The following is a 27,820-nucleotide window of genomic DNA, read 5'->3' as shown; positions in this document are numbered from 1 at the left end:
CCTGTGCAACCATGTCCACTTTCACTCCCTCCTCCTCCTCCTCCTCCTCCTCCTCTTCTCTTCTTTAACCCTGCCCATTAGGGCCTGACTGGGGGCACAGTGTCCTTGGGGAAGTATTACATGCATCCTGATGCTCCCAGTGAGCTGTGAGCGGGTGGGTGTGAAGGGTGACATCAGGGTGCAGGGAGCTTGTTTCATAACTCTTCCTTCCACGCTCATACAGCGCTGACATGTGTGGACTACTTTACTGAGACCCACTAATAGAGCTACACCCCCCGCAAGCACGAGTCTAAGCTCGGTTTGTGTTGGAGCAAAGTGGGATCATGACAGTGATCATAATTGGACCTCTATGGATAAAGGCTCTTGAGGCCCAGTCTCAACATCACTCTTTTCTGGGTGCAGGAGACTTTTAAAAGAGCAGTTCAAACCAGAAATATATTTTTTCTCTTACCTGTAGTGGTATTATTTAATTAAGTTTTGGTGTGAGCTGCAGAGTGTTGGGTATATTAACTGTAGAGATGTCTGCCTTCTCTCCAATATACTGGAACTAGATGGCACTCGGCTTGTGATGCTCAAAGCGCAAAAAATAAAAACATTCATAAAACTCAACAGCAATGTCTCTTTCCAGACATCATGACCTGGTTACTTAAGATAATCCACAGACCTTGTTGTGAGCAGTTTCATATAGGAACTATTTTCTTTCTACTGAACTACATGGAAAATGAGGGTGGCACAGTGGTGCAGTGGTTAGCATTGTCATCTCACAGCAAGGGGGTTCCTGGTTCGAACTTGGGGTAGAAGGTTCAAACCCAGGGTGGGTCCCCGTGTCAGTTTTCTCTGGACTCCCACAGTCCAAAGACATGCAGGTTAATTGGGGACTCTAAATTGTCCGTAGGTGTGAATGTGAGTGTGAATGGTTGTCTGTCTCTATGTGTCAGCCCTGTGATAGTCTGGTGACCTCTCCAGGGTGAACCCTGCCTCTCACCCAGTGTCAGCTGGGATCCAACACACCTGACTCCCAAAAGGATAAGCAGTTATGGAAATGAAAGAATGAACTATACTAGCCTAACAAATCACCGCGCAGAAGGAAGCGTACATCTACCGTTCATCAAAGCACACCCCCATTCGTAAAGCACTCCGTTCATTCACTTTCTTTTAAAAAGCAATGACACTGAGATCCAATATGGTGCAACACTGCAGGGAAGTGGTGAGACCTTCCTGTCAGAGAAGAGAGTTGGCTGGTTGCCGTTGGTTTTCTTTGTTTTCTCATTTATAGTCTGTGTGTACGTAAATCCATTGTTCTCTTGATGAAATCACCAGGTAATCAATTCCTGGGAGTTCTTCCGATTACGATAGTGTGTTCTGGGTAAGGTAACCCACAACTGACTTGACGGAAAATGCAGACTGGACTTGACAGTATTCACATGACTCACAGGTGTTACAGTGTGGTAAAATCCGTTATTCTTACAAGTGAATGGGGCTGAACTTAGATAAAAATTACTTTGTTTTGGGGGTTTATTGAAGTGGAAAGTGGGTTTTGCTGTTTTTTTGGGAGGGCCAGTTTCTCTGTCTGTTTTTTCCTTCACTTGACCTACAAACACACTCACTCTATTGAACTGAGATCTATCTGTTCAATTGTTTTATAGTTTTTTGGCCTATGCTTTTGAGTATGTGTTCTTGAGGGTTCAAGATATGAATATTGGGATTTATGATGCTCTATGTTTCAATCCTGTGTGGTGTGAAAATATCATTCAGTACTGACCGAAATGGCATCTCATGCAACCAGTCATACCGTCACAAGCTCACCTAGAACCACTGAGCTAATAGACTCACAAGTCAGTCTTTAGATGCTTTGCTTAACTAAAGACTGATGTCTTTCTCCCAGATTTTGTGTTTAGATGGGCGGATACAATTTCAGAGTTTAAAAAAACTCCCTACATTGCAGAACCAATAGTAAATCTGCAGGGCGGTCCTTCGGTGGCTCGCTGAACTCTTGTGCTCGTAAACATAGTCCGACTGCGTTAAAAGTTTTAAACAAAGTCGCTGTAAGTCCTTCATTTCCACAATCTTGTGGACTGAGCACACGTTTGATAAAACGGAGTTAAATCTCTCGGCATCCATTTTCAAGCTCTCTGTGTGTTTGTTTCCTTGCGGACGAGAAAAGGGGGAGCGCACATTTCCGGGAGGGCGTGTCCTTTTCAAAAATGCAAGAGGCGTTGCTTTGTTGCCGGCCGTTTTCTCCGGTGTGTTAAACACACTTTAGAAAGGAGTGTCCCCAGACTATCAGAAGGTGGAGATCTCTGATTGTCTGGTGGCGAGACTAGTGAGCTAACTAACGTTACAGCTCAACCAAGAGGGATGTGATTAATATTTACATTTCACGGCGTCACAAGCCTTTGCACACTTCCTTCTGCATGGTGATACAGTTGGCGGGTGATGTGTGGCAGACAGAAAATAGTTTCTACATGAAACTGCTCACAAGAAGTAGATTATCTTGAGTAACCGGGTCAAGATTTATGGAAAGAGAAATTGCTGTTGAGTTTTTCAAAAGTGTTTTTTTGGGGGGGTTTTGGCACTTTGAGCACCACAAGCTGAGTGCCGTCTAGTTCCATTATACTGGAGAGAAGTCAGACATCTCTACAGCTAATATCTCCAACAGTTGGCACCTCACACCAAAACTGTCTAGACTGATAAATAGCACTACAGGTAAGAGGAAAAATATGTGTTTTTGATTTGGGGGTGAACTGTGTCTTTCAGCACAGCAGGGAGTTGCACTATAAATGATGTCACTCACCTGGTTTCCGACCAAGAGGAGGTGCTCTCCTAATAGAAAGTCTTTCAACATGTCTTCCATCACCCTCATGTGCTGCAGAGAGATTTAAAGAGACAAACAAATCAGAAATTAGCTTTATGGACTCACACATGTGTCAGGCAATGTAGTGAACTGCATTTCACATATAATGAAAAAGTATTGTTGTTCCTGTAAAACCATGTGTTTGTGCAAAAATGTGGAGGTCTGTTTTCCCCTGCCCTCCTCCCCCTTTGCTTTTTACAACTGCGCCTCTACTGTGAAGGCAGAAAAGAGGTCATTGAAAAAGTAGGGCATCTTCATCCCATCTCACCCTCTTCCAATCTTATTTCAGTCTCCAATACAAGCAGGCAGAAGAAAAAAGGGCAGAATGAGGACAGAGAGAAAGAGAGTGGGAAAGAGAGAAATCTGGGTCACATGGCGCCGTCAGTATTGCCAGAGGATGTCAGAGTGTCATTCCCTTAGCTGGTTCATCCCTGGAGTCTGGCCAGCAACACATGAGACATCAACATCATTGTAAACAGAATATAGAAGTGACTCACCTGCTAACATCTGACATCTACCTGACTAAGGCTATGTCGCTATATCCAAATCTAATGTGGGCAAAAGTCTTTTCAACGCCACAAAAATCCAAACCTGCTGTTACTGGAATTTATGAGCTGAGCTAAATGATAATACTTTGACATATGTCTTTACAGGCTGCAACTAATCATGGGGCGTGAAGCTCGTCACAGTCACGTGGGATTGATGTTAAAGGGATGGTTCAGATTTTTTGAAGTGGTGTTGCATGAGGTGCTTCTCCTTAATCAGTGTGTTACCTACATCAGATGGCGGTTGCCACCCCTGCAGTATGGAGAAGCAGGCACAACTACTGACCATTACCTAAATTCTCTTCCAAGCCAGACTCCATTGGCAAAAACAGTAATTTAACCTCGCAGAACGTGAAAGCTGCTGGTCTACCGCTGCCTCTATCAGTCAGTTTGTTTATGTTAATGATTGACTTTGGTGTAGGGCTGTACCGAATACCTGAAACTTGGATTGAGGGTGGGGTTAAATGAGAGAAGAGGACATCAGTTGAGGCACCTAAAATAAAGTGACAATCAGCCACTTTGACAGCATTCAGGTTGCACGTTAGCCACATTAGCTAGAAAAAACAGAATTCTAAGCAAGATGCTTTAGATTCAGTAGATTTGTGACATGCCAGTTTCCATTGGCATATCTGTACAAAATCTGAAAACAATCCAGATGCCTGATATATTTTTTTTTGCCCTTTATTGGATAGGACAGTGATAGCATGAAGAAGGAGAAAGAGAGGGGATGACATGCAGCAGAGGGCTGCAAGTAGGAGTCAAACCCTTGGCCACAGCGGCAAGCATTTGGCCTTTGTACATAGGGAGCCTGCTCTACTAGGGGAGCTACTCTGTGCCCCGATGCTTCATGTTTTTATGTTAAAACTGTCCTAGGTTCAGTAGTGCAGGACAGCTTGTGACAGACGTAAGATGAGGGCAAGTCAAAGTCACAAAACTATCACTATTTTCAAATGACCTTGTCTGAGAATAACTAAAAACAATTAGTCAGACAGCTCACGTTTTAAATGTTTATTTCAACAGAAAAACATAGCTAGAATTTGGCGTCTAGACTCCGGCCTCATTGCTCACTGCAGATATGTTTACATGAGATATTGGGGAGTGATGATTAAATATTTCCCCCCTTAGCAGGTGCCTGCAGGTGGATGCTGGTGGAGGTGGGGCTGACAGAGCGAGCAGCAGTACTGATGCAGGGCAGCAGCAGCAGACAAGGCAAAGGGAGAGCTGGGAAGATTTTCCTAGCTTAAAAAGACCGCCAGATTGGGAGGGAGTGTTTGTGTATGAATCAGTGCAGCTCGAGCTGACTGGCAATGAACAAAGCTTCGAAGCTTTAGGGTCAGCAGCCCTTCTTTGGTGAATCCTAACTAACCCTTTAAAACAGCAAAGTCACACAATTAAAAAATAAACCAGCTGATCGAGGCAGAGGTAGACCAGCAGCTCCTGTGTTATGTGAGGTATAATTACTGTTTTAGTCTAAGGAGTCTGGGGGCTTTGAAGAAGAGAGCAAAGATGGATATAATGGCTTCAGTTTCTGTGCTGTCTGACGGCAAGGTAAAGCAGTTAAAATATACTAAATATGGCGTACACTTAAACTGATAGGGATTTTTTTAGGTAGCTAAAATATATGTTGCTGCTGCCCCCATCTATCACAGCACATTGCTTTGCTTCTGTGGTGGTACTCCAGCCTGCTTTTCTAAACTGACGGTGTGCAGACTGACATCTACTGTAGGTAATACACTGACTATGGAAAAGTACCTCATACAACCCCACTTCAAAAAAAAATCCAAACAATCCCTTTAAAACAAGAGATCAATAAATGTAAATACTGACACTAAAATTTTGTATTTAGAGGCTCAGTAACTTAATGTGTGTTTAATGCTAGAAGTTAAAGTTGCATTCACAAACATTTAAAGATGGAAGAAGAGTCTAAGAGGCCGTTGCTGAAAACTTCTCTCTGACTTCAGCTGATCTCTCCTGTGTGTTTTTCTATAACCACACAGCCTCCGATCGCTGCCAGCGCAGAGGCGAGCGCACTTCAGCATTCAACACGTACTGTGACAAAAGTAGGACTGGGAGGAATGTGGAGAAAAGATTTCACTGAGTGCTTGGAGTTCTGCCCGTTTTCACACCCACAGTATGCACTTGGACAATCGCTGCATAAGGCGGGGGAGACTCGTATTTTTGGTGTCTGAAAGTTACAAGAACTGGCAAACCCGAACCTTCCCGACTTTTCTCTGCTTCCATCCTGTCTGAGCTGCCTGACTCTGAAAGAACATGACGTCAGTCTCTGTCTGTTTATGGATCTAAGATATGTGCGGTACTGACTTTGCATGACTTTTGCTCTTTGTATAAGGATCTCAACTACAGCCACTCAATGAAATCAAATTGATGTTTTCCTGCTGCACACTCAGAAATAGAGAGCAGAGTTAAAGTCAGATTGCTTTCTAATCCAATAAAATCCATCAATAGCAGCAATCAGAGGTCAGTTACAGTGTACTGGGACAGATTTCACTGCCAGGCCACGGAGGAACAACACAGAGCACGGCCCTGGAAAATATCAGCTAATACCAGAACTAAAAGTAAAATCCTTCATAATGAAATAATGTCACACTGAAACAGGGACAAAATACTAATAACAAGGAAGACAGAGGAGTGAGACTGAAGGGAAGCTGGTGTTTGACCTCTGTTGAACGAACAGTGCTCTGAACATTCTGTGGTGAAGGATACGTACAGTGATCTTTCTCAGTCTGAGAGAAATTGTTTCTAATCCAGCTTTTTGCCCTTATGTAATAAAATCTGGGTCATGGCCTGGACATAAATGTCTTTTTCAGCCCACTTCCACACTCACACGGGGATTGGTTCAATGAAGTCTTGCAGATACAGATTTGGTTTACGGTTACGGAGTTATCATGGAACATACCATGTGACAGTAAAAATGTGTCTATTTGAGAGCAAATCTGGACTGTATTCTTGCATGATCTCGTGATTCTCATGTGATCTCGCGAATCAAGCAGCCTTGCAGGAAGAGGAAAGATTGAAGCTGTAAATTCAGAAACCTGAAACACCTGTATTGTGAGTCAGTGTGTTGTTACCTGTGGATTATCGTAGAAGAGCACGTCTGGAACCTTCATTTTGTCATTGGGGTTGTACACTGGAGCAGACACACTGCCGATAGTCAACACACCATCCTTCACCGAACCTAGAGAAGTACAGGAGATGGAGACGATGTCTACGTGTGTGTGTGTCATCATTAAACAGTATCTGCAACAAAAAGTGTGCCAAAATGGATCACACAAAGCTGCAGGAGGCGTGGACACATTGCAGGTCAGAAAAATACTTTTAACTCAGACTTTTCACACACTTACTGGCTGCTTAGATGAAGTCAGGCTCGTCGTGTAGCACAAATCGGTGCATAAAAATTAACCAGAATGCAGGAAATGAAGTGCTTGACACTTGCCTCAGAACGCCTATTCATTATGTGTCCCTTCAAACGTTGGAAGAAACCTACAACTTTGTATTTGTGTGATTGATTGTGGTGAGCCTGTCTGGGCCAACTTTTTGTCCCAGTCCACCCCTGGCCTTTGGGATCTTAAACACAGTCTTCTGCTGTTCGTTACTAAGCAACTACACTACAACACAGTCACTTCTCCAATATCATTTGCTGATGAAGAGCACTGTTCCTTACACCCAGACCCACATTTCTGAGACTTGTTTTTGCTTTTTTAACCTCTGATCTTGTGAGCTTAACCCCAATTTATAATAAATTCTTCTGACGCCTCATCATCTTCAAATTTTGATACTAAAGGGCTGGATAGTCAGTGCTGGTGGCGCATATCAATATTACTGTCACTTACACATTCTTTAGCACAGGAAGTAACATCTGACACTGACAACCATCTGCTAATTAAACTATATTTGCTCTATGAAATGTATTTAGAAACACTGAGAAGTTGAATCGGTCTTATCTGGATAGATGAGACTTACAGCTGAAGTCCTGAGTGTGTTCTGCAGGATCTGGTGTGTCCTCTATGGAGCAGTTGGAGAGGCTTTTTTCAAGAGAGGCACGGGCCAGGCTGGGCAGGAACCTAACACACACACACACACAATTATATCATATTAAAAAAGGTTTTATCAAACATGAACAAAGTGCATCACAACCCCGATAAACACAGAGACTGGGAATGTGAGAGTGTGTGTGTGTACCTGGAAAGACAGGCCTTATTGACAGCGTGAGCGATGCTCTCCTCGGGGTACTGAGAGAGATGGCGACAGATCCTCAGCAGCTGTCTGGTGGACAGAGACGAGGCCAGAGACTGTGCCTGGAGACAAACACCATACACAAATATATGACTTACATCACACACGTAAACAGACTGGTAAGGGCACACACACACACACACACACACACACACACACACACACTTACTGTGGGGTCGTTTGTCTTGCGGAGGCTGTGTGTGAGGTGCAGGAGCTGCTCTGCTGCTTCTTTTGGAACATTAGGAGTCTGAAAAGTGAGAGAAAGAAAGACAGAAGGACTGATGAAGATGATGGTTTTTAGATGAGGATACAGTTGATACACTCAGCTGCTCTGTTGCTGGAAGATGTCGGTGTTAGTGGTGTTTTACAGTGTTCAGGGATACACCAGTTACACCAGCCCAGTCACCAGAGGATAATGTTTCCGCAAACCACGTTTGTACATTTGTATGTTTCTTATGTATCATATCATCATTTCTTGAGTAACACCTCGGCTAGATGGCTGCAAAGCTGCAGACCACTGTTCAAGACACACTAGATGAAATTGAATGTTTTTTTTTTTTAAGTCATCAAGCTGTTTCAAGCAGCTTTTTCAGCTCCAAAAATGGTTGTTTTTTACTGAACTGTCGCTGTGTTTTCTGCCAGGGATGAGTGACTAAAGGCAACTGCTTTTAACTGCGACATCGCTGCGTTTACAGCTAGGACTGTGCCACCAACAGTGGGTATTTTAAGCCAAAACATGATCTTTTCTCGTCATATCCAAGTTGTTTTTGTGCAAAAACATAACCACAAGCTAGCTACAGAGTTGTTGAAAGGTAAGGAAATGTAAAGTTTCGACACAGCGCCCACATTCATCAAAACAAAAAAACCTCTAATCTGTAAAATACAAAGAGTAGTACCATCACAGCATAGAGCTACTGTGGTGACAATGACCCGAATGTTGAGGAGACCAGGAGGATGATAGAGGAAGAAGTGGTCATATTCGGATGGAGAGCACATGTCGTGAGAGAAAAGGGAGATGAAAAGGAGGAGGGAGCTGTCACCAAGCCCAAGTGGGAGCCCAAAGGACAAAAAACTTTAGCAGGGTCATTACAAAGAAACGCAGGTGCTGCCACAGCCACAGCCAACTGTTCCTGCTCCATTTTGTTCAGAAAGATCTAAAAGTCTATCCTTAAAGATCATAGTAAGCACAGCATCATCGACACACAAGTTTGGCCATGGCATCCTTAGTAACCACCTTCAGGCCCCAACCAAACAACATATCACCAAATGTCTTTGTTGAGTGGTTAAGATGCTAATCATGTAACAGCAGTGTTTCTCTCGTTGTGTTTTCTCTCTCCAAAAGCCACAACAAATCCACAACGCAGCCTGAAGATGACAGAGGAACCACAGGAACATAAACTTTATGTCTGAGCCAGATTCACTTTTAACAACCCAAACCAAAAAATGCTCCTGAGCAGCTTCACGACATGTAACCACACAACAGGTGAACCAAACCATGCAACACAACATCCCGGTGAATGGCCAAACAAGGTCTGTGCTTCACTTTGTGCACACGTGTGTGTGTGTGAGGCCAACAAGTTGTTTAACATTACACCTTACAGCATCACTGCCAAGCCACAATAATATTGTGACAAACTCCTGTTGCTGAGCTCCACAAAAGTACGATAATCAACTGTCACATCCTTGTTTACCAACTCAGGTTGTGCTGTATTGAGTCCTGGCTCTGGAAGGAGCTCTGCGTATACATATCGTTTTTCTTACCCTGTGATGGCCCCTGCACTAATAAACTCTGCACAGAACTGTTGGGAACTCTCCCTTCCCTCTAACTCGTCAATCACACATCAAAGCCAGTGTCCAGGGTAAAGCAGTGATTCATATTTGGAAACTTCATGACAAAACAATTTGTTCAAAAGTGTTAAGGCAAGTAACAGAAGATGCTTCAGTTAAAGAAACAGCAGCAAAACACATAAGAGTTATTGAAGACTTTTTGCTTTAACTTCTTATCATGAAGTAAATATTGATGTTGATGTAACTCTGTCTGCCACCAGGTGCTTTCTCCTGGAAAACTGAAGGCTCCATTTACAGTGTAAAGGAAGTGCATCAATCACTGTGCAATCAAAACAGGAAGAGGATATGGCTTTTTTCTTTCCCTGGTAGCTATCAGCAGCTACCCCAGTTACCAAAGAGTGTCAAAGAGAAAGTTCTTTGCAGTTACTACCCCCAGTATAAATGGCAGATGATGGAACAACCAATGTTATGGTGGAAAACAAAATGCAGTGTTTCCTGTATTGTTAGTAGTTTTTAGACTGAGGAAAATGGAAAGTGATCCAGCAGTAAAAAGTGCACTGAGTACATCTGCCCACCCTGGGGTGCCATTTTAGAAATGTTCCAGAAGTTAAGAAAAACATGCACTTCGCCTATTTTGACGATGATGCTGCATGTTGTATAGAACAAATCCAGTTTTCCTGCCAACAGGTAATGTATGTGAAATATATAACTATGAGGATAAATACATTTTTAATAACTCAATTACAGCCATTAATCTTTGATCCATCCAATAAAAACAATAAACACAATTAAAACAGAAAAACAAACCAAACAGTTTTGCTTTTTTTTGTGTGTGTGTGTGTGTGTGTGTGTGTGGGGGGGTACAAGTGCTGAAGAACAACAACAACGGACAAGAAATTTGTTAAAGGCTCTCTAAGTCTTCCTAAGCTTGAAAAGTTTTTGTCACATACAGCAAACATCTCCTCACGAACGATGTTTACGTTCAACAATGTTATCAAACACAACGGAGCTAGCTTGCCTTTTAGCCTCATTGTAGCCTGTAGCTTTAACTGCCTCTCTGGGCACCGTGTTCATGTGTGTGTGCTTGCTTTCGCTGGTCTCGCGCCGGCTGGTTGGTGCAGCCTGGACCAAAATGTTTTTGTTGCCATTTACGGAGCCTGGGCTGCCTACAGAGACCGGACTTCTTCACAGCATATTCAGAGAACATGTAGCTAGTGGATCATGAGGAGATGTTTGCTGTATGTGACAAAAACTTTTCAAGCTTAAGAGGACTGAGAGAGCCTTTAATATACTGTATACATATTAACGCTTTGGTGGACAACGTAGCCTACTCGCTAACTTACTTATGTGAGAAGCACAAATATCAAGACAAAACTACTAAATTAACAAAATCTGCAAGTTTACAAAATCGGGCAGGCAAAACGCTCTGATTCTGAAATGTTGCCGGCGTGGTATGACACCATGTGGAGCACAGAAGGATGGAGAACTGCGACAGCGTCTCTCCTGGCTCCCTTATAGCAAAGATAGTGGCAAAGAATTCATCTTGTATCATGACTAATGTTAGTGGATTCAAACAAATCAGGCATGGAATTAATCTGTTGATGCTCTGGTTAAAAATGAGACCAGACTTTTCTATGGATGTCAGTAAACAGTAAGTTTTGTTGTTTTTAGCCCAGCTTATTTGCGGGAATCATGTGGCCCTGTGAGGAGGAGTAAGGAGTCAGTGACAGTATTAAACAGTCAATAAAACTGTTCTTTCAACAAATGAATCTCTGCAACCACAAGAGGTCTTGATCATATAGTCATGCACACAAATATCAGGCTGATTGGTCCAGTGGTTTGTGTAACTCCTTCATCTAAATGGACGTGCCAAATCATAGCCAATGGCATGAAATTTGTGTGTGTCTTACCAGTCCCTGTATGAGGTCCATCTCCTCGGCTCTGGCCATGGGGGTGACAGAGTGGTAGAGGAACATAGTGAGCAGCTCTGGGCCCAACCACTGCTGACCTCTGCTGTTGCTGCTGCCGCTGCTGCTTGTACTGGCGCCCACGACGGGGGGCTCCGCCAGGGCCAGCACCCTGAATGATGGATGGATGGGGAAGATCGACCTGAAAACACACACAACGGACAACAGTTACACACTGGTTTAACATCTGTTCAGCCATGTTAAATTGGATATAGAGTGCAGTTGCACACAGCGTTTGTCACAGATATATGTGTGTGCATTTGTGTGTGTGTGTGTGTGTGTGTGTGTGTGTCCCACCCAATCTATGTCAGGGACAAGAGCATGACTTCTGACAGCGGGCTGTGTGATCCTCTGATACAAGAGGACAGCAAAGTCCGCTTCTATCACCCCACAGAGACACCCACAGCAACGGGATATATTTGCTCTAATGTGGGCGGAGGCAGGGCGCTAACCACCATCATCATCATCACTAGATGAGCGTGTGGGAAGACATTTCATACATGAAGATATCAGAGGCTGTTATTATTGGGCTTAACCATGCACTTAATTCCACTATCCATCCATACATAATTAAAGTTAGGTTTCACATGCTCACTTTCTCCCTGTGTTGCTCTCTGTGTTCAGTCTTGTCTTGTAGTCAGTTGCACAAATTTAATTTTAACATTACATTAAACAAAATCTGCAATCTAATACAAATCTGACTGGTAAATGGGAATAATTTGCCGCTCTGAAATCAGACGCTGCAGCATGTGCTTTCTATCTGTTGATATGAGAAACAACTTTAACATCAGAGACACTCAGACATGATGCTTAATGTTTTAATCCACCACTTTAAACTAAATTAGGCTGCATGTGTCTTGATTTATTTGCAGGATGGAGCAGGGAGGTTTTCAACAGGAGCGTGACTTAAAGAAATCCTGACATGTTCAAAAATCCTGCGGCAGCACAACTGAAAAACTGTGCAGACCTCCAACCCACAAACACACAGAGTCACACAACCGGTGAGGAGAAGAGGAGGCAACACATGTGTTCATATACACACACATTCACACATGTACACATCTTCTGTTGCCTAGCAACTTTCTGGTTCTTTCTCATCCATCTCAGACGTTCTCATATCTGTGTTTGCTCCGCCAGGAACCCTAAATGTTGGATATTAAGAGGAAAACTGAAACCTGTGCTGTAATGCACAATAAAATCCTGGTGGACACACACACACACACACACACACACACACACACACACACACACACACATTGTCTGAGCCACAGCAGTGAGGAAGAGGAAGTGGGTTTATTTCAGCCCAGACGCCCCACCACAAACATCCTTCCTGCCAGTTTAGGTGGGTTTTTAAGAGTGCACACACACACACACACACACACACACACACACACACACACACTTCATGAGTCAAACACAGGGAACAGTTAAGGTCAAGACCAACAACGGTCATTTAGATGCCATAAATCACTGTCAAGCAACAAAACAATGTAAAATGCTGCGTCATAGTTTTATAAACCACTGAACGGTGTTCTGGTAGCTAATAAGGCCTCGAGCTCACAAATCTGTTCCTAAAACTTCCCGTCCTCGACCATATTTCAACGCTCCCCACCACTGCAGACTCAAGCATTCTTTTAACTTTGGGCTATTTTCGGTCTGAACACCTGGTAAGACTCGCTCCCTGACAGGAGGCTCAGGGTAAGTTGGATGATATGAATACAGATCTAGAGGGCAAACTTAGGATTCAACACAAACACGCAGAATGCACCACTCTTCTCTTCAGTTATGTGACTGTTTAACAGGGCATCTATTGAGGACTCTGCCCTGTATACAAGTCAGACATGAGACCTCCAGAAGACGCCAGCATCACTAATCTTAAAATGACGCTCTCTTGCCATCACTTTGGACGGTCACAATAAAAGGTAAAATGATGTCACGAGTTGTTGCCCATAACGTGAATGTTTGTTTCATTACCGTAATACCAAATTCAGACCAAAGATTTGCAATGAGACAAGTTGCAACCACTTGCAATCCACCGTTCTGCAATGCTCCAAAAAACAGCTGCGGTGTATCATCTCTAGTCAACAACTCTCTGTGCTTCTGATCTGTAAGGTTGACTGGAAGTGACCACCATGAGACGGTGTATCATCTCTAGTCAACAACTCTCTGTGCTTCTGATCTGTAACGTTGACAGGAAGTGACCACCATGAGACGGCGTATCATCTCTAGCCAACAACTCTCTGTGCTTCCGTTCTGATTTGCAGCTTTTCAGACTTATTTTGTGGCTGAATATAATTTGTAGCTTCTTAAAATATGAATGAGGATAAAACAGAAACAAAACTAACATCAGATGGACTGTATTCATAATCAGTAGACCACAACAATACAAATAACCAGTTCCAATTAATCACTCAATGATAATCTGTTTGTGTTGGCGGGGCATAAGCACATACATCGAGCAGGAGCAGCGACCCACTATCCGACACCGGCACACCGTGAGGACGGAAACAGTGTCAGGTGACAACATCAGCCGGCTTGAGTCGAGCTCAGACCGGCCAGTTCCCACTGCTGCAACCTTTCTCTGCAACGTTCTAAAACGGTTTCGTCTCGTCGTGAGTCATTGGTCTGAACTGGGCTCAAGACGTCTCCAATGTTGTTTCCGTGAGTTTAGCACTACACCCAACCAGCCTCACAACCACAGACCACATGCAACCACACCATCCCAGGTCCTCCACACCCAGTGTCTTCACCTGTAAGATCGTCTGAGACCAGCTACCTGAAAAGCTGACGCAACAGTTGGTTTGGATTTCTGCACAAACAGTCAGAAACTGCTTCAGGGAAACTCATGCATGCTCATCATCCTCACTGGCGTCTCAACCTGGTAGCAGTTCGGCATTGTAACCAACTTGAGTGGCAAACTGTTCACCAGCGATGGCGAAATTCTTGGGTATTCTTGAATAAACTGAATGTTTGAGATCTCCCCAAAGGGGCTTAATGGTGTTGAGGTCAGGAGGTTGCAATGGCCTCTCCAGAACCTTCGCTGTGTGACGTGCACTTGTAGATAAAATATAGGCCTATATTAATGAAGGTTCATTAGTACGGTTTTGTATTTCTCTGTAATGTAGCACAGTGTTAACAATGTTACTGATACTATTCTTTCTTCTTCAACTCAAACCACCAAAATATATCATTTAATCATTACATTCATATCAGAAACATGCAGGAGACTAGTCCACTGATGGACCTGAATGATGACTGTTGGTCGACCAGGAAAATTCTTAGTCGGGGGCAGCCCTAGTTTTCACAAATTCTGCCAAGGGTATGTAAATCTATATCGCAACTGTATCTATTAAGTGCATAAAAAGTCTTAGATCCTTTCCTTCAATATTTTTGTTCAGTCTATCTTTCCATCTGGAATACTATGTTTGTCTTTACTCTCTGCCTCTCTTCATTTGTCTGTACGCCTCTCTGAGTCTTTCTTCCTGTTATGGCGCTAATGCTGAATGTAGTTATTGTTGTCTTTGGAAAGCCAGTGACCACAGTGTCGTCTTTCCATGTTTGACGCAAATACAGATTCAGAACTGCTCCAAAAATGCTCCTGACCTTTCTCACACATAACCAGTTAAACCTCTGTGGGCTGACCCGCGTGTGTGTGTGTGTACCTCTCTTGCAGTTGCTGGTCACTGAACTGCAGTTGTTCCTTCAGTGTCTGGTATCTGTCCCACCTCAGCAGCCTGGTCCCGTCGTACAGATCCAGCTCCCTGTCATGGAGTAACCTGGGACACAAAACACAGTGGGGTGAGCTGTGTGTGTTTGTCTCTATTTGACATTTACGGCACCAGCTCCTGTTACTTTTGAAAAGCAGCCATAAGAAATCTTTTGAAGTAGAACAGATTAAATCTGAGCAGCAGCGGCAGCACAGAATACAGAGGATAAAACAAGCCATAATATCAAAGTGTCCTAAAAACAATACAGCAAGTGATGGAAACTGTGTATTTTTAGCAAAGTGAAGTACCTAGACAGCACAGCCAGGGTTCCCAGGTTGACCCTGTGTATACCGTCCAGGATCAGCAGCTTCCCCTCGATGGCAGCAGTGACCAGAGGAGACGGCCTCCACGCTGTGTCTCCGTTAGGGAGAGTGTACCTCTGCTGGAGAAGGTCCCTGGCTGTCATGTCCTGGAAGTGGAAGGGAAGGAAGTGGACACCAAGTGACAAAGTTAAAGGAGGTGAATGCATTAGGAGCAACACAGGAGGTGGGTCAGTGTATTTACTGTCACACAGTGGACTTGGATAAAACAAGCTGAGATTTTCTGGCAATGATACATCCCCAGTTTTCCTCCCCACGTGATCTGCTAAATTTGATCCGTCTGCTCTGCAGATAACAGCTAATGGCACATTTGTGTTCGAGGGGGAAACGTCTGTGCAGCAAGACTGTCATATCCATTATCACGCTGCCGTGTCATGGCAGAGACGGAGGGTAGCGGAGGGAAGACAAGCAGAGTTGCACAATTTGTTCCAGGCAGTGATCACTGATCTGCTAACTGCTCCACAGCAACAAGACATTTTTGCACTCAGTCAGAAAGATGCTCTACATTTACATGTGGTATGGAAGCTTAGTACGGCTTTGCTTGCTATTATTTTTTTATGCTGTTATCTCAAGATTAAATGTAATTCAGTTTTATTTATAAAGCCCAATATCACAAATCACAATTTGCCTCAGAGGGATTTACAACATACAGCATCCCTCTGTCCTTATGACCCTCACAGCAGGTACTGTAAGGAAAAACTCACCAAAAAGACTCTAAAGGGGGAAAAAAAGATCACACGTTAATTATCTTCGACAAAACACATTTTCTCATGATGTGGTATAGAAGCAGAGAACGGCTGTGCTTGCAATTATTTTTACTGCAGTTATCGTAAAATCAAGAGAATTATTTCTGTGACAACACAACACATCCTGATGATGAGGAATTCACTTATGTTGATACTTGAAAAAACAAAAGGCAGTTTTCTCACAGTAACAAGATAATTTATCACAAGAAAATGACTTTATTTTTACCCCTTGAGATCACAGGATTATACTTTAAGTTGATTTTAAATGAAAATGCCTTTTGTAAACACTTAAGATCACATTCCCGACCATACGGGGGGCGGCAGTAGCTCAGTCCATAGGGACTTGGGTTGGGAACCGGAGGGTCGCCCCCGTCCGTCCGGACGAGGACTCAAACTCTGGTAGCTGGAGAGGTGCCAGTTCACCTCCTGGGCACTGCCAAGGTGCCCTTGAGCCCCCTCACTCTGACATCTCTCCACTTTGTGCATGTATAGGTCCTGTTTGTGCATGTGTGTGTCTTACTTGTGTGTAATTGACAGCAAGAGTGAAAAAATTGAATTTCTCCTCAGGGGGATTAATAAAGTATATTAAATTAAAAAATTTAATTAAAAAAAAAAAATACGGTGCACCTACTTAACAATATATACTGACATAAATTATAAAAATCAGTTTCTTCATATCCCTATATCAAGGTCCAGTCATGTTTTCTTCGTGCAAAACAAAATATGACCTTTGCCCTCATAAGCTAGTACCAACCAATTTAAACCAGTGATATCACAACATCCACCCACTGATTTAGCTGCACAGATATGAATTACGTTAGCTAGCTAGCAACAGCATGTTACATCGGTGTGTCTTAGTTGCATGGTTCATCATGGTTGCAGCTCACTGGCTCGAATTTATTGAATTTGAGGAAAGTAGTGAGTGTGATAGGTCCAGATTATGTGCAAGGTATTTTACAGTGGACTGTTGCAGCAACTACACAGAGCGCATCATGGACTCTGTCTCTCTCACTGACAGATGCTAATATCCCATCAGTGTTACACCGTTGGGGCCTCACTGTTTGTCATTAAAATATAAGTGTCATATCTGTTTTTTTCCTCTTTTTTTTAGTTTTGACATTCTGTCCCTCTTTTGGTGTGAAAAAAAAAAAGCTGACACTGAAGACACAAATCAGGACGCTGTCACTGAAAAAGATCCAAATGCAAAAATATCAAAATAAACCAAAATTCACGTTTAATGCTTGTGTTTTATTTTTCAGGGGGATTTTTTTGGTGCCAATGTTTCCTTTTTCAATGCCAAATGTTATTTTCAATGTGAAAACTCACAGTCACAGTGTTGTAGCTCCATCGGTAAGAGACTTATACACACACATCTTGCTAAACCAGTGGCCAAAGAAGTGGTTGTGTCACCATGACTTTCCTTTGTGCCCTCCGGAGGTGTCCAGGCAATTCACCTAATCATCTTTAATGACAGAAGCTCGTCCACCTTTTCCTTTCAAAGCTGCTCCACATAATACACCAGGCAAACTTTAATCAGGTTATGTGGATTTGTAAATCTAAGCTGCTGTGACTCTGACTGAAATTACACCTGTATTGTACATTTGTGTGAGCTTCTGTAAGGTGGGGAAATACTCCTCCTCATCTTGTATAATAATCTATGTGTAATATGTTACACATACTAACATATTCAGCTTCCTCTCTGACCCTCTTGTGTTCAGCTACCAACGCAAACGGCTACTCTCAAATACATTACATTTTTTTATATTAATATTTTTTATATATTAGAGGGCATATACACCAACACATTATGTATTTATACTCCACTCCAGCCTGACATGTCACTTTGTTCTCCAAAAATGGGATTTTCAGAGCTGACAAGATGAAGTGCCCGGCGAAGGATTCCGCAATTCCCGCAGTACAAGTCACCCCTGACCTCAGCCGGCTAAAAATAGCTGCAGCATGATGCATTAATACATAAGTCTTCAGCACACACGTTTCCTGCACAATCGTCACCCGGATGACTAAATTCCCCAGAATCACACACACAGAGGGGTGAGGCTTAACAAAGCTTTACATGCATACACATGTACTGTAGCAGCCCCTCTGGGCTCTCTATCTCCCAGTTAGTGTCAGATTCTGGTCTGATGGGTGGCCAGAGGTAATGGAAGCCAGATGTGGGTCTTTTAGCCAAACTGCAGTCCAAATCCTACATAACTTACTGCACTGTCCCTTCACTGGCTTTATATTTGTGAGGTCTATCCTCATCCAAACTCACTTATAATTGACTGGCAGCATTTAACGAACTGATTATCTAACAAGTGGGCAAAGGAACCGTGTGAAAAATGATATGCTTGTGGTTAAAAAGTGACTCACATGACACAAGTGAAGAAAATCCTGGTAAATCAGAGGAGAATTTTCCTCTAATGAACCTACTTGAGCCCAAGCGGATGTTTTTGCCAAATTTAAAGATATTCCCTCCATACCAGTGCCAGACCTAGCACACTTACCCGGCCCCCACACCCCACCTTGTTCAAACCAGAACTACAGCTAATGAGAAACACAAATTAACAACTTACTAAATCACAAACAAACAAAAAAAAAAATATGGTGCAAATGTCATCATCTTTTTCCTTTCTCTTACTCTAATGCTCTCACAATATACTCCACTCCACTGCACCCATCAATGCTCCAGCACAGTGATGCTTAACTTATGACCCGTGACATGGTGCCAGGCGGCCCCTGAACCATTTTCTAATTCACAATGAAAATAAATTAATTCACATTGACAATTGTTTGTACTTTTAATGTAAATAAGGTGGCAGAGTGCAGAAAAAGCATCAAAAATTCACATATTCTGTACCCATGTGGGTTGCTGCAGCTGACCCTCATGTCATTTTCAAAAAGTGGCCTCCAGGCAAAGCAAGTTGAGTATCCCCGCTCTAGCACGTTCTCACAATCTCTCACTGATTAACACTAAGGTGAACTACAATGCAAGAACTCAAGATGGTGCCCCTGCTATAGATCGACCTGTAGCGTTAAATCTTTGGATAATTTTTACCTTATGACCTTTATTTTATGAATCTCTATGACACCTACAGGATGATCTGCCTCTATTGAAGGCGTTTCTGAGATATCGCATTCACGAGGATGGGATGGAAGCAGACAGACGGACTACCCAAAAACATCGTCCCTCCAGCGAGGTATTAAAATCAAACTATTTGAATCTTATCAAAGACCAGCTTATATTTACCTGGTAGAGCATGACCGGCTCTATACTGTAACCCAGCATCTCCGCAAACTCCCTCGCGATCACTGACTTGCCACAACCCTAGAAAACACAAAATTATTGTTATTGAGACCACAGATCACATCCATCACGTGCACTGCATGTGTGTATACTGTACATCATGTGTTTGCTACCTTGGTTCCTATCAGACATATGTCCTTCACCATGTGTGACTGCATCATCTCAGCCATCAGCTGGGAGTGGCTCGGCGTGCTGATGAAGGTCCCGCTGCTGTTGGGTGGTCGCAGCTCCTTGATGCCTGCTGGGACCTGAAGTTTGACGGAGACAAGAAGAAGTCACGAAAGAGCAACCAAGAGTTCGAAGCTGTGGGAAAATATTCCTTTAAATAATGATTCATGGATTTATTAGCATCACTGACGCACGGCTGGGAAAAAAAGCACTGTTTCCACCAACAACACTTTATTATCAAACAATCCATGAGATACACACCACTATATATTAGAAACTATGCTGCGCATGATGAAAACTTCAAAGAGTTAATAAGGGTGACATCATTTGTTTGGCTGGAAGATCAGCACCACTATTCTTAGAAGTCTGGAATATCTCTGTTCTCCCAAACCCCACACAGTGACTCATTCACAAACACATTTTTTTTCATCCAAGAAGAAGAATTAAAGACCGATAAAGACGTTCCCTTCAGAGACTCCTCAGAGCATCAGTCACAGATAAGATGGTCAAGCTACTTACACAGTGCGTCTGTGTGTGTGTGTGTGTGTGGTCTGTCATGGGACAAAGGGTTCTCTGTGCAGTGTGTGACTCACTTTTGTCGGAAACATGTTTTTAGGTCATGATTTAATGAAGGCCTTGTGGTCTCACTCACAGGGACAGTCGGATAATTTAATCTGATATAAATGAAAAATAAATAATATAATAATTCACAAGATTCTTGTCGAATTTTATGTCTTTGTTATTTATTTATCTATCTGTTTTACGGAGCAAAAAAGCAGGTACGTCTCCCGTGCACAAGCATGAGGAAGCCCTTGGATCATTACTGCATGCTGGTGATGTAACACACATTCCTGCCACCCACTGGTTTGTGGACTCCTATTTGGAAGCCTCAAAAGAGTTCAGCATTTTGGCCATCACCACCTTGGAGCCAGAAGTGACCATATGCGGACAAGAGGGTGGAGCTACGGAGGAGCGAGAGATGGATTTGACTCACAGACCGTAGCTACACCTTGCAGACAGCCTGTCACTAAAATGGCCCCGCCTAAAATATGCTTAACTTTAAGCCTTAATAAAATGCAAACAGGTGAGTTATATAAAAAGTCACTCCCGTACAGTTGTCATGAATGTTGAAATTAGCTTTAGAGAACAAAACTGTTTTTTGTACCAGGCTGTAAACATGTTTATTTCCGCTGTTAAGTTGGACATGTTAACATGGGGGTCTATGAGAATTTACTCTGTTTTGGCACCAGCCTCTAGTGGCCATTAGAGGAACTGCAGTTTTGGCATTTCCATATTGGCTTCATTTTTTAGCCTTGGAAGTTGCCACTTGCAAGAAACACAGCAATGCACCACCAATAGTAACCACCACAATGGTGCCCACTGGTTTGTGGACTCGTGTTGCCATCTTGGATTTTTGGAGCCAGAAGTGACCATAATTGGACGAGAGTCTTGGCTTCATTTGTCAGCGTTGGAGGTTGCCGCTTGGAAACAACGGACAAGACTGCAGGATATAACATACAGGATTTAAAGTACTTACAAGAAAACTCCATAGGGTATCTTTAACAGTGGCAGCAGTACTTTATGTCTTTAATCCACCATCAGAATAAATCATCCCATCCCTCCATACAGGTGTCGTAGTTCAGTGTACATGGTCTGCAGACCAGATTGGAGCTTTAGTTTTACACTGTACATAGCCAGTCTACTGGTACCTGAAAGGTGACGTCCTTGTTTGCGACCTTTAATGTGACGTCTGCATGGCCTTCAAGATCCTTCGTCCTGGAAACACTCAAAATGGCGCTGGGTGCCGGCTGACGACGACCATCCATAAGCTCAAACCTCTATGAAAGTGTGCCACAAGATGCAAACAGGCCAAAATTAGGACCTTGAAATAATGTATTCTTATTTTGTTCAGATCTTAACAAGTATACAGATGACAGTTAGGAACATTTTGGTGGTTCACATCTTGACTTACACTGAGCACGCCCTCCACAGCGGTGCGCCCATCCTTGCCCAGGATGCTGTTGTAGGGGTAAAGTCTCTGGACAAGCTGCTGGGAAGACAGCATGGGCAAAGCATTCTGCAACAACACAGAAAAAACAGGCATTGGACACCAGCATTCATGAACCAACAAGGGTCTTTTTGTTTTTAATCCTGGGCTTTCATTTTTCATTCTCCCTCTCTCAGAGTTAGTGAGAGGAAGACTGCTGGTGCCTGGACTCTCACCAGCACAGTGAGGGCAGGAAGCAAGTTGTCCACAGGGAAGTCAGGAAGGCCAAGGTTGGATGATTCCTGGGAGCACAGCGTTGTGGCTAGTGACAGCAGCTGGGACACCCTGACACACAGGATACAGCAGAATATCGTACATGAAGAAATACTGAGCCTTCAAAGACTGTAAAAGAATACTCATGACTCATAGGAGCCATTTAAAATGCTATAAATTTGCTTTTAATTTACCTTTCTGCAGCAATGTTTGGTCCTACTGTGTACAGCAGCTCCAACTGGTCCTGAAAAGAAAACAATATCACGATGAGCATAGGTGGAGGGCTATACACTGTAAAAAAGTTTAGGGGCAGATAAAAGCAACCTGACTAAAACACAATCACTTTTTGTGCCACCATCCCTAACTAGTGATTACATGTATTTGACACATGAAATAACAGGTGCAGCCCTGAATTTCTCACAAGTTACAAAATAAAAAGTCAGTTCATCCAAATTCTAAACACAAACTTCAGCAGTAAAATGATGTCACTTCCACATTTACATATAATCTGTTAATTCCTGGACTGACCTTGAACGGGAGGTAATAGATGTCTCTGGCCTGGAAGCGAGAGCGGAGAGGAGGATCCAACGGGTTGCCCTTGTACTTGGGGACAGGAAGGCCGAGAGCGATGACCCGGAAGTCTTCACTTACACGGACAATCTTCCAGCTGTCCAGCTCCTCTTTGGTGTGCTCCTGCAACACGTCAAGGTACAAAACACTCCAATGTACAACTATTGTGTGTAACCTGGCAAATTCCTGTCGTCATACCCATTTCATCTTAAAGGAACAGTGTTTTAGATTTAAGGGATTATTGGCATCAAGGGGTGAGGACTGCAGACTGCAATTAACTGAAACTTCTCCTGGTTTGGATTCCTCAAGTATACATAGTTGAGGTTTTTACTGGAAGCCAAATTATCCACAAAGGTCTCTCTCTGGTAAAAACATGTTAAAAAAATCTGTCTTTCTGTTCTGTTCTCTGTTTTCGCCAGTTTATCCCCTAAATCCTACACTGGACCTTTATATGTATTTTTTATGCAAACGGCCGAAGCTACACAGCTTCATGTAACAAGTACAGACTCTGAATGTCACACAGTATTTATGGCAAGGGCTTTTTTGTCCACTAAAGATGAGAGGAGCACTGTAGGAGTAGCGTGAAAATTCACTGCTCAAGTGTGAAGATTCAGATAGATGCAGTTCCTTAAACAGCAGTGACCACATTAAGAACTATTCTTAAATGTACACCATGATTCACTGATGAACTCGCAAGTACAGGGGAGTTTTTAATCATTAAATTTAATTTCCCACAGCTTAAAGACCTTCAAACCCTCAAGGGTATTTGACTTTAAGGCGCGTGTGCTGCTCTGACCTGCAGCAGCTTGTCGTAACGCTCAGATGACATAAGGAAGCGTCCGTCCTCCAGCTGCATCTCCCTGTTCTCCAGCAGGTTGTTGAGGACAGGCAGGACATTTCTCTCTGCCTTCTCCAGCCCCTCCAGGACCAGGACTCGACCTTGTGTTGCTGCCCTTACAGCGCACTGCAGAAAAACAGAAGAAGTTGAGACTGGTCAGTGAACAATTAGAGAAGCGGGGGAAGATGTTGGCATCAGGAAATGGCTCATTTTAAGGCTAAACCACAACCACGGCAACCAAGTTAACCTCAGGTCAAATCTGCTGCTTCACTGTCCAGCACGACCTCTGACCCTGTGATAATGTTTGCGGTGCGACAAGCATTTATAAAAAAGAGCAATCTGACTGTGCATCAGTGCTCTAATGACAAAATGAGCGTACCATGAAGCCTTTCCTGAGGATGTCCTCAGCTTATTGTGTTCAGAACATCCTCCAAACTTACTCCAAACCAAACTTCAGAAACAGTCTCAGCTGTTTTTAGGAAGGCCTATTTTCTGCCACCAACTGTGGGATAAAAAAAACGTATTTGGTCTACTTGGTTTAGTTTCAACAGCGTGTGTGTGTGTGTGCATACGTGTGCATGTTTGTGCAGACGCGTTTTTCTGCAGAAATCAAAAAGCACGTCTGACGTCAAGAGGCAGGAAACTTTAGCTGTCTGGGTTCACCACAGAGCAAGTGGCCATATAATTAGGTTAACATGTAAATACGTGGCAGGTTGTGTGGGAAGCAGAGCTATAAAACTATAGTGAGGACCAGATGCTCTAAATTTAACTCCTGATCCATTTTCGGCACCAACGCTATAATCAGATAATTGTTAAAAATGTAAGTGACGCAGGACGGCGAGGGAGACGAGGAGGCACAGACAGGCCTTGTTCTCTGCCTCACACTAACTGTGCAAAACATCCCACCACATACTGAGACGCTCTGGGCAAACATTCAGCAGTGAATGTTACAGACAGCTGAATAAACAGAATATTTAAAGTATGAATATGAACTGTGAGAGGTTGACAGTAACAAATAAAGACCACTGTCTGCATGCCCCGTGTGGACTCGTCACAATGCCTCTGCACCCAACGCACTTCATTATGAATGATTTATTCTTAATTAGAATCTAGAAGTTTTAAAGGTCCCATATTGTATGAAGTCAGATTTCCATGTCTTTTAACTATAAAGCACGTAAAGGTGCCATATAAATACTGTACAAGTATCAAAATGCTCAATCAACACGTAAATGCACACAGTCTGTATTCAGAAACTGTGCCTTTAGACGAGCTGTTAGGACTTCCGTGAAGTTGTGACATCACAACTTTACTTTATAGACTGTTTCAAACTTCACAAATAAACATCCTGAGTGGGTCCCTGACACCGTATCCTAACTGGATGCAAGCTTCCAGACTATTGCGCCTCATTGCCTTACAGCAGACGCTCTCTGTCCACGCAGGATCGTTAAATATGGAACTCCATCACATCTTGTAAACAAACAAACAACCCAGCAGCTGTGTGTTCAGTTACCACTGAATAGATAAGTGAGTACGTACCTCCTTATTATCTATACTCACAATACTATCACAGGTAACTAATAAGATACAATTGTTGTAGCTCCCATACTACGTCATACCACCATCTCCACTTTGTAAAACATGCTAACTCTGCTGAGCATCCCACACAGTTCTTACCAGACATGTTCATCCTCCTGATGCTCTCCCTCCAGCCAGATGCCAACTTATTTAGGTTTCTGTAGTGAAATGAGGTATCCTGCAGGTAATTCCTCATTTAAACATCGTGAATCAGCTGTTCCTCGTTCACTGCGGCGCTGACAAACGTGAACAACAGAATAAAAATAGAAACTGGGCATCCAAAAAAAGTTTGGCCAAAAATGGCACGCCACCTTGCAGGCAGTTAGAACAGTCCAATCAAAAAACGATGCAATCAAACTGATTTAGTCGCTGACACTCACTTGCACAGTTTGGACACGGTGTTACTATTTCCAGTTGGAATATCGTGCAGTGTGTGTGAATGACATCAGCTGACAGGTGGACTCAAGCTGTTGCCTCATAATGCAATTCCAGTGAAACGGTCTATAAAGATAGAAAGTCCTGCTGCAGTGCCATTAGCGTCATTTCCAACCAATGAAATGACGGTTTAATGTGCAGATGTGGAACACCAAAGAAACTATTAAAGTATAAAAGGTCATTACGTCTGTGACAGCATTCGAATTTTGCATTGGAGCCAGAGTTTGGTGTCAGCAAATCACTTTGCTGTTCCACCTTTGACTTAAAAATTTTTTGCACCAAAAAAAAAACACACATTAAATCATGGTGACATGTGTTTTGTTTTATCTCAATGTGTGCATGTTTTTTTCCCTTGTTATTGGTCTCCAAACAAATCACAGATATCGTTAAAGTCCCTGTTTGGTCTAAGATAGCTAACGTTACATCATGATACATAAACAAATGGGGCAGGTCCGACCTGTTATCATTGACCAGACTACAGTTCTAACCACATAAGTCCTTATTGGCTCTGATTATTATTCTGGCTGGACTCCCTGTTATGACCTGTCAGTTTGGTAAATACCTGCCAAACTAGGACTTGACCGTGTGCTATGATGCGTTGCAGTTTGCCTCAGTGATTTACATTCATACCCACGTTAGTCATCTACCATTAATTAGCTAGCTCACATAGACGTCATAACAATGATTAAGCTTGAGACGATTGCGTTTGCCATTACTCACCGACACCAACGCTTCCTGTCCGTTTCTTTTACACCTTTACCACAAGTTTGCTTTCTAACGTTTACGGTCCAAAATGTATGTAATGTAACAGTGATACAGCTGGCTAACATTAGCTAAACAAAGTGCAAATGCTAACTTAGTTCACTGATAAACAAAGTAACGAGTAACGATAAGTGATGAAGGTCCAGATTCATGATAATTTGACAATTAGCACCACCTCCTAACACTGATAGGAAATATCATCTAGCATTAGCACTCCCGAATATCATCAATTGTTTGAAAGTTGGTTAGCCATTGAAAATCAAATACATACTCATGTATACAATGCTAACAATGACCCTGACCCTAGCTTGCAGCTGGTAGCATTAGCAGGTTTTTGAGATGCAGCTGATTTAGATTTAGATGAAAAGCATCAGTAAGCATCATGGTTTTTTTTTTTAATTGTGTGGAAGCATCTGTCAGTTGAAGGTGACACAAAACAGCTATGATGGGTTTAGGTGGGACTTGCCGGGCCCTTATTAACGTCAAAAGAAGTGGCACCAAAGTCTGGCACGGATGCAGAATTCGCGTGCCGTCACTGATGTAATGACTCTTCCTTTTGTTGTAGGTTCCTTGTGGAAGACCTTGACACACAAACCAATCACAGCAGACTAGGGGGCCTTAAAGAGACAGCCCTTAAAATGGACCGTTTCAGACAGAGGGTAAATACAGGTGTGTTAACATTAAGCATGTAAACACGTTCTAGTAGAAAAGAATATTTCCTCGGAGACACTGCTCTCCTTCATGCCTCATATGTACAGTAGGATGTTCTCTGGTGTCATCAGGTCTCTGTGCAGAGACACATCAGATTACGTGAAAGCATGCGGTCGCCGTTATTTCTGGGTCTGCTGCGGTCACACATCTCTGATGATTAAGAATTGTTCTGTTCCATTTGCACGGCCCAAATACCTGGTTACTGCTGCTATATTCTACAACAAACTGTTCCTGTTTTTACCTCCACACATGTGGTTTAGTGTTAATTCAGCATTAACTGTGCCAGTGACACTCTTTCTCTCTCCAGGCCTGCTCTGCTCCACTTCTTGCACTTGAAGTAATAACTATTATCAAAGAACTCAGTTTTGTTTTAGCTGCATTTATTGGTTTTCTTTCACACTTTTCCTCGGCTGTGCCGTAGTTTTGATGCCGCAGGTTTGCACACAGCACTGAGAGCTTTTGCCCTTAAATGGGATTTCTTTTTTTGGGTGTGTACTTGTTACATGTGACCGACATATTACCTAGAAAGTGCAACCAATTCATTTGTTTTAAAAAGAACTGGCTGCGGAGGCTAACCACTGGTTGGCTACACACTGGTTACACTTATTACTGTAATAGAGTCTTCTTTGCAGTGTGGGTTTGAGGTAAGCTGCCTTACATAAGAGCCTGCTAACTGGAGAGAGGTGACTGGAGATGTCAAAAATACAACAAGCATGTGATTACATCCATGTGACTCCATCCTTCATACAAACATGGGCGGAGGTGGAGTGATGCTGGACTGAATGAGCGGAGGGAAAAAAAGACAGAGCGAGAAGTAAAGTGACAGAGAGTGAAGTGGAGGGAGAGGATGGGAGGGGAGGAGTAAGCACAGGGACTGACACGTTAAATCTGAATTTAGGGCTTCAAATCAGCACAGGGCCCTGAGGAATACTTGGATGTTCTAGTTAACGCAC

The 27,820-nt window shown here is 43.0% G+C and overlaps 1 protein-coding gene across 1 annotated transcript in view; it reads right to left on the bottom strand.

Annotated features, from left to right (window-relative positions):
* vwa8 (von Willebrand factor A domain containing 8) overlaps window positions 1-27,820 on the bottom strand; it is a 105,004-nt gene that overhangs the window by 65,757 nt on the left and 11,427 nt on the right. The window contains exons 5-20 of the mRNA XM_050048688.1: window positions 23,343-23,510; window positions 22,505-22,669; window positions 22,171-22,220; window positions 21,940-22,048; window positions 21,689-21,793; window positions 21,426-21,554; window positions 19,662-19,796; window positions 19,492-19,569; window positions 15,424-15,584; window positions 15,071-15,184; window positions 11,352-11,550; window positions 7,823-7,900; window positions 7,600-7,715; window positions 7,381-7,481; window positions 6,489-6,595; window positions 2,795-2,866 (exon numbers count right to left, since the gene is read on the bottom strand). Of these exons, the coding sequence (XP_049904645.1) occupies window positions 2,795-2,866; window positions 6,489-6,595; window positions 7,381-7,481; window positions 7,600-7,715; window positions 7,823-7,900; window positions 11,352-11,550; window positions 15,071-15,184; window positions 15,424-15,584; window positions 19,492-19,569; window positions 19,662-19,796; window positions 21,426-21,554; window positions 21,689-21,793; window positions 21,940-22,048; window positions 22,171-22,220; window positions 22,505-22,669; window positions 23,343-23,510 (1,887 nt within the window). The remainder of the gene's footprint in view (window positions 1-2,794; window positions 2,867-6,488; window positions 6,596-7,380; window positions 7,482-7,599; window positions 7,716-7,822; window positions 7,901-11,351; window positions 11,551-15,070; window positions 15,185-15,423; window positions 15,585-19,491; window positions 19,570-19,661; window positions 19,797-21,425; window positions 21,555-21,688; window positions 21,794-21,939; window positions 22,049-22,170; window positions 22,221-22,504; window positions 22,670-23,342; window positions 23,511-27,820) is intronic.

Source organism: Epinephelus moara, chromosome 7 (assembly GCF_006386435.1).
Source record: "Epinephelus moara isolate mb chromosome 7, YSFRI_EMoa_1.0, whole genome shotgun sequence".
Classification (NCBI taxonomy): Eukaryota; Metazoa; Chordata; class Actinopteri; order Perciformes; family Serranidae; genus Epinephelus; species Epinephelus moara.
This window is presented reverse-complemented; position numbering and strand designations above follow the sequence as displayed.